Here is a 7,942-nt window from a genome sequence, read left to right on the forward strand (position 1 = left end):
CAGTCCATACATTTGTAGACATAGATTAACAGGTTGGCTTTCCTGGGGCTCAGCGCTAAAGACTCTGCCTGCCAATGCAGGAGACACAGGAGATGTGGGCTTGATCCCTGGGTCAGAAAGATCTCCTGAAAAAGGAAAGGACAACCCACTCCAGTATCCTTGCCTGGAAAATCACATGGACTCAGTCCATGGGGTCACAGAAGAGTCAGACATGGTTTAGGAACTAAACTCCACCACCAACAAATTAGGTTGTGGAGAACATCCATTTCAACAGTCACAGGAGCAGAGACTGAGACCTAGGAAAGGCAAGGCCTGTCCAGAGTTAATCAGCTAACGAGTGGTGTGACCAGACTTCCAACTGAAATCTTCCCATCCTGTTCATAACCTCATGCACTCAGAAAGACCCCACAGGACCCGAATGAGCAGTGTCTCTTTTTAAACAGGACTCAGCTGTGGGGAGTGTCTTGTGCTGCTGAGGATGCTCCTATGCTGAAACTAGACTCTGCAGCAGTGTTTCTTCCAACTCTTGCATTCTCCAGGCAGGATGACACACCCATGGGTGTTCTGATACTTGCAGGCACCACCCATGTTCTCACATTCAAGGTTTTTCATTTTTCTTTCCCCTATAAAGGAAGGGGAAGTGAAAAAGAAACTAATAAATGAGACATGTGTAACTAAAGCTACCAGAATTCATTTATATAGCAAGGAACTTCAAATTACAGTCCACAGGGACACAACTGGCACTCTCCTTGGTTTGGTGTGACCTACAAGCTTAGAATGTTTTTCCACAGTTTTTAAAATTATAGTAAGAACTGAGATCAGATCAGATCAGTCACTCACTTGTGTCCGACTCTTTGTGACCCCATGAATCGCAGCACGCCAGGCCTCCCTATCCATCACCAACTCCCAGAGTTCACTCAGACTCACGCCCATCGAGTCAGTGATGCCATCCAGCCATCTCATCCTCTGTTGTCCCCTTCTCCTCCTGCCCCCAATCCCTCCCAGCATCAGAGTCTTTTCCAATGAGTCAACTCTTCACATTAGTTGGCCAAAGTACTGGAGTTTCAGCTTTTACATCATTCCTTCCAAAGAAATCCCAGGGCTGATCTCCTTCAGAATGGACTGGTTGGATCTCCTTGCAGTCCAAGGGATTCTCAAGAGTCTTCTCAAACACCACAGTTCAAAAGCATCAATTCTTCGGCGCTCAACCTTCTTCACAGTCCAACACTCACATCCATACATGACCACAGGAAAAACCTTAGCCTTGACTAGACGAACCTTTGTTGACAAAGTAATGTCTCTGCTTTTGAACACGCTATCTAGGTTGGTCATAACTTTCCTTCCAAGGAGTATGCGTCTTTTAATTTCATGGCTGCAGTCACCATCTGTAGTGATTTTGGAGCCCAGAAAAATAAAGTCTGACACTGATTCCACTGTTTCCCCATCTATTTCCCATGAAGTGGTGGGACCAGATGCCATGATCTTCGTTTTCTGAATGATGAGTTTTAAGGCAACTTTTTCACTCTCCACCTTCACTGTCATCAAGAGGCTTTTGAGTTCCTCTTCACTTTCTGCCATAAGGGTGGTGTCATCTGCATATGTGAGGTTATTGATATTTCTCCCGCTGATCTTGATTCCAACTTGTTTTTCTTCCAGTCCAGTGTTTCTCATGATGTACTCTACATATAAGTTAAATAAACAGGGTGACAATATACAGCCTTGACGAACTCCTTTTCCTATTTGGAACCAGTCTGTTGTTCCATGTCCAGTTCTAACTATTGCTTCCTGATGTGCAGATTGTTCTCTAGGAAGGTGATCACGCTCATTCATTTAAACAGGGTCTATGGGGCTTCCCTCCGGAGAAGGCAATGGCACCCCACTCCAGTACTCTTGCCTGGAAAATCCCATGGATGGAGGAGCCTGGTAGGCTGTAGTCCATGGGGTCGCTAAGAGTTGGACACGACTGAGTGACTTCACTTTCACTTTTCACTTTCATGCATTGGAGAAGGAAAGGACAACCCACTCCAGTGTTCTTGCCTGGAGAATCCCAGGGACGGGGGAGCCTGGTGGGCTTCCATCTATGGGGTCGCACAGAGTCGGACACGACTGAAGCGACTTAACAGCAGCAGCAGCATGAGGCTTCCCTCAGGCTTCCCTGATGGCTAAGCTGGTAAAGAATCCACCCAACAATTGAGGAAACAAGGAGATGCAGGTTTGGTCCCTGGGTCAGAAAGATTCCTTGGAGAAGGGAATGGCAACACACTCCAGTATCCTTGCCTGGAGTATCCCATGGACAGAAGAGCCTGGTGGGAGACAGTCCATGGGGTCACAAAGAGTCGACCACAACCCAGTGACTAAACAACTGGACCTGCTTGGTTAATGAATTCTGAGCGGAACTGACGTTTCCCTTCAGGGCTGGGGCCCTTAATCGCCAGCAGGAGAGTCCTGAGAGCACTTTGCTTGGACACAGGACCAGCCACACCCACGGTGGTGGCTGCTTCTCGGGGGTGGGGGTTGTGATCAGAGCACCCGGGCCTTCCCGAGTTGGCGTCATTTGAGCAAGAATTACCTTTGGCTCCTGGAAGATGCTAAGGTCTGGAGGCGCTGTCACCACAGCACCGCCTGGAGCATGCTGTCACCTGAGGAGGGCTGCAGGGAAAATGCAGGACACCCAGTTTAGCTTGGATTGCAGGTGAGCAACACGTAACCTTGTAGGATAAGTATGTCCCGAGTGATGCACAGATCACACTTGAGCTAAAGGATTTGTTGATTTTATCTAATTCAGGAAGTACATTAGTTTTCTGGGATTGTTGAATATTTAATAAAACAAGATCTTTGGAGTCAAAGCCACTTGGGCTTGAGTTCAAGTGCTCCCTACATTCAATCTGCACTCCTTTGAACAAATTACTTCATTTCTTCATCCCATCTTGTAAAATGGCCTACCCCATAAATATTGCTATGAGGAATATATTTGGGATAAGACATTAAAAGTTTCATTGTTTTAGTTAAAGAGGAAATTCAGTTGAGCAGTTCAGGTGCTCAGTCATTTGTGACTCTTTGTGACCCCATGAATCGCAGCACCCCATCCCTCCTTGTCCATCACCAACCCCCAGAGTTCACTCAAACTCATGTCCACCGAGTCAGTGATGCCATTCACCATCTCATCCTCTGTCGTCTCCTTCTCCTCCTGCCCCCAGTCCCTCCCAGCATCAAGGGCTTTTCCAATGAGTCAGCTCTTCACATTAGTTGGCCAAAGTATTGGAGCTGCAGCTTCAGCATCAGTCCTTCCAATGAACACCCAGGACTGATCTCCTTTAGGATGTACTGGTTGGATCTCCTTGCATTACAAGGGACTCACAAGAATCTTCTCCAACACCACAGTTCAGAAGCAGCAATTCTTCAGCATTCAGCTTTCTTCACAGTCCAACTGTCACATCCATACATGACCACTGGAAAATCCATAGCCTTGACTAGACGGACCTTTGTTGGCAAAGTAATATCTCTGCTTTTCAATATACAATCTTGGTTGGTCATAACTTTCCTTCCAAGGAGTAAGGGTCTTTTAATTTCATGGCTGAATCCACCTTCTGCAGTGATTTTGGAGTCTAAAAAAATAAAGTCTGGCACAGTTTCCACTCTTTCCCCATGTATTTGCCATGATGTGATGGGACCAGATACCATGATATTAGTTTTCTGAATGTTGAGGTTTAAGCCAACTTTTTCACTCTCCTCTTTCACTTTCATCAAGAGGCTTTTTAGTTCCCCTTCCCTTTCTCCCATAAGGATAGTGTCATCTGCATATCTGAGGTTATTGATATTTCTCCCGGCAATCTTGATTCCAGCTTGTGCTTCTTCTGCCCAGCATATCTCATGATGTACACCACATATAAGATAAATAAGCAGGGTGACAATAGACAGCTGTGATGTACTCTTTTTCCTATTTGGAACAATTCTGTTGTTAAATATCCTGTTCTAACTGTTGCTTCCTGACCTGCATACAGGTTTCTTGAGAGGCCAGTCATGTGGTCCCGTATTCCCATCTCTTTCAGAATTTTCCAGTTTATTGTGATCCACAGAGTCAAAGGCTTTGACATTGTCAAAAAAGCAGAAATAGATGTTTTTCTGGAACTCTCTTGCTTTTGCAATGATATAGCAGATGTTGGCAATTTGATATCTGGTTCCTCTGCCTTTTCTGAAACCAGCTTGAACATCTGTAAGTTCACGGTTCATGTAGGGCTGAGACCTGGCTTGCAGAATTTTGAGCATTACTTTACTAGCATGTGAGATGAGTGCAATTGTGTGGTAGTTTGAGCATTCTTTGGCATTGCCTTTCTTTGGAATTGGAATTGGTCAACATGATTTACTATTGTTATTATTGTTACTGTTAGTCACGTGGAAATGATTTGTAAGCCATAAAGTCCCCTGTAAATGTTTTCTATCACCATTACAATTTATGGGTTTACCACCAAACTAGCTAAGGGCAATCATGGGAGGCTATTTTTCACTTCTTTAAGCTTCTCTTTCATTTTTTGTAAAATGGAGCATGTTGCATTTGCTATGCTTTTCTCAGATTTGATATTATTCCGTTTAGTACATCACTGGATGATGAATCAACTTGGCCTTCCCTACCCTATGCTCCAAGGTCATCCACCATATCACCCGACCAGTTCCATCTGCCACTTACCTGATGTTGTGTGGATAAGACATACAAGTAAGAGGAAGAGAACGTACAGTAGCTTCATGATGGGAAAGGAGTTTTCGGAATTCCTAGTAGAAGCAATTTCTGGTGGCACACCTGAATCGGGGCAGGCGATCTGGAAGAGAGTTTGAAAACTTCAGCTGGAAAGAAAGGGCTTTTATCCTAGCAGAGATGTTCAGCTGGGCCTGGGCCTAATTTGAGGATATTTCATCTATGGACACATGGTCCAAGTGTTTGCCTCTCATAAAGGAAGATGTTTGCAGGAAGTCAGGGTTTCCACATTGATTCTCATTTCTTCTTATGGCTCTGAGGTTTGGTGTAATTTTTGGAGAAAAATCATTAAACATTGAATTCTGTTAGAAAATTATTCATTTCTTTTTTTCACCTTTATTTCATGTCTCTGCATCTTTCCATTTCTCCTTTCAAAATAAACACCGTCAATCCATGGGTCTTGAAGTGTTGGACACGACTGATTGACTAAACAACAACAACCCACACACATACACCTTTTACCATCAAAAAGGAATTTTGGAAATTAAAATGATCTTTTATCACTCTCAACATTTTTTTTTTTTTTGCTACCATTTACAGAGAGAATTGATCCATCCTAAGCAAGCTCTTGCATAGACCACAATCAGGTGAGGCTTTATGGGCTAGAGTATTTCTTAATACAGTTAATTCATGAATGTATTCTTGAGTGAAAAGCACCAAAGGATACCAGATAAAGGACTTCCAAGGTGGCTCTAGTGACAAAGAGCCCACCTGCCAATGCAGAAGATGCAGTTTTGATCCCTGGGTCAGGAAGATCCCCTGGAGAAGGGAATGGCAACCCACTCCAGTATCCTTGCCTGGAGAATCCCATGGAGAGTGGAGCCTGGTGGACTACAGTCCATGGGTTCACAAAGAGTGGCCCACAACCGAGTGACTAAAAATCGGAACCTGTTTGGTTAATGAATTCTGAGCGGAACTGACCTTTCCCTTCAGGGCTGGGGCCCCTAATCTCTAGCACTAGAGTCCTGAGAGCGCTTTGCTCAGACAGAGTACAAGCAGCATCCTCGGTGGTGGCTGCTCCTCGGGGGTGGGGAGTCTGATCAGTGCACCCGGGCCCTCCCGGGTTTGCATCATTTCATCGAGAATTACCTTTGGCTCCTGGAAGATGCTAATCTGGAGGCGCTGTCACCACAGCACAGCCTGGAGCATGCTGTCACCTGAGGCGGGCTGCAGGGAAAATGCAGGACACCCAGTTTAGCCTGGATTGCTGGTGAGCAACACATAACCTTGTAAGATAAGTATGTCCCAAGTGATGCACAGATCACACTTGAGATAAAGTATTTGTTGATTTTATGTAATTCAGTAGGTACATTAGTTTTCTAGGATTGTTGGATATTTAATAAAACAAGGTCTTTGGAGTCAAAGCCACTTGGGCTTGAGTTCAAGTGCTCCCTACATTCAATCTGCACTCCTTTGAACAAATTACTTCATTTCTTCATCCCATCTTGTAAAACGGCCTACCCCATAAATATTGCTATGAGGAATATATTTGGGATAAGACATTAAAAGTTTCATTGTTTTAGTTAAAGAGGAAATTCAGTTCCGTTCAGTTTAGGCGCTCAGTCGTGTCTGACTCTTTGTGACCCCATGAATCGTAGCACGCCAGCCCTCCTTTTCCATCACCAAATCCCAGAGTTCAGTCAAACTCATGTCCATTGAGTCAGTGAATCTATCCAGCCATCTCATCCTCTGTCGTCCCCTTCTCCTCCTGCCCCCAATCCCTCCCAGCATCAAGGGCTTTTTCAAAGAGTCAGCTCTTTGCATGAGGTGGCCAAAGTATTGGAGCTGCAGCTTCAGCATCAGTCCTTCCAATGAACACCTAGAACTGATCTCCTTTAGAATGGACTGGTTGGATCTCCTTGCAGTCCAAGGGACTCTCAAGAGTCTTCTCCAACACCACAATTCAAAAGCATAAATTCTTCAGCACTCAGCTTTCTTCACAGTCCAACTCTCATATCCATACACGACCAGTGGAAAAACCATAGCCTTGACTAGACGGACCCTTGTTGGCAAAGTAATATCTCTGCTTTTCAATATACTATCTAGGTTGGTCATAACTTTCCTTCCAAGGAGTAAGCGTCTTTTAATTTCATGGCTGCAGCCACCATCTGCAGTGATTTTGGAGCCCCAAAAAATAAAGTCTGGCACTGTTTCCACTGTTTGCCCATCTATTTGCAATGAAGTGATGGGACCAAATACCATGATCTTAGTTTTGTGAAAGTTGAGGTTTAAGCCAACTTTTTCACTCTCCTCTTTCACTTCCATCAATAGACTTTTTAGTTCCTCTTCACTTTCTGCCATAAGGATGGTGTCATCTGCATATCTGAGGTTATTGATATTTCTCCCGGCAATCTTAATTCAAGCTTGTGCTTCTTCCAGCCCAGCATTTCTCATGATGTACTCTGCATATAAGTTAAATAAGCAGGGTGACAATAGACAGCCCTGATGTACTCTTTTTCCTATTGGGAACCCTTTTGTTGTTCTATGTCCAGTTCTAACTGTTGTTTCCTGACCTGCATACTGGTTTCTCAAGAGGCTGGTCACGTGGTCTGGTATTCCCATCACTTTCAGAGTTTTCCACAGTTTATTGTGATCCACACAGTCAAAGGCTGTGGCATAGTCAAGAAAGCAGAAATAGATGTTTATATGGAACCCTTTTGCTTTTGTGATGATCCAGTGGTGTTGGCAGTTTGATCTCTGGTTCCTCTGCCTTTTCTAAAACCAACTTGAACATCTGGAAGTTCACGGTTCATGTACTGCTGAAGCCTGGCTTGGAGAATTTTGAGCATCACTTTACTGGCGTGTGAAGTTGAATGGTGGCATGAATACCTACAAGACCTTTTGGAACTAACACCCAAAAAAGATGTCCTTTTCTTTATAGGGGACTGGAATGCAAAAGTAGAAAGTCAAGAAACACCTGGAGTAAAAGGCAAATTTGGCCTTGGAATTCGGAGTGAAGCACAGCAAAGACTAATAGAGTTTTGCCAAGAAAATGCACTGCTCATGACAAACACCCTCTTTCAACAACACAAGAGAAGACTCTATACTGGGACATCACCAGATGGTCAACACCAAAATCAGATTGATTACATTCTTTGCAGCCAAAGATGGAGAAGCTCTATACAGTCAGCAAAAACAAGACCAGGAGCTGACTGTGGCTCAGACCATGAACTCCTTATTGCCAAATTCAGA

General features: G+C 44.2%; 1 protein-coding gene across 1 annotated transcript; it reads right to left on the bottom strand.

Moving 5' to 3' along the window:
• Positions 1-495: 495 nt before the first annotated feature.
• Positions 496-4,742, bottom strand: LOC129644671 (beta-defensin 33-like). Its single transcript, XM_055570183.1, has 2 exons — positions 4,685-4,742; positions 496-623 (listed from the first exon to the last, which is right to left on the bottom strand). Exons 1-2 carry the CDS (start codon positions 4,740-4,742, stop codon positions 496-498), a joined length of 186 nt encoding a protein of 61 aa, XP_055426158.1.
• Positions 4,743-7,942: the final 3,200 nt, after the last annotated feature.

The sequence above is a fragment of the Bubalus kerabau genome, chromosome 2 (assembly GCF_029407905.1).
Source record: "Bubalus kerabau isolate K-KA32 ecotype Philippines breed swamp buffalo chromosome 2, PCC_UOA_SB_1v2, whole genome shotgun sequence".
Classification (NCBI taxonomy): Eukaryota; Metazoa; Chordata; class Mammalia; order Artiodactyla; family Bovidae; genus Bubalus; species Bubalus kerabau.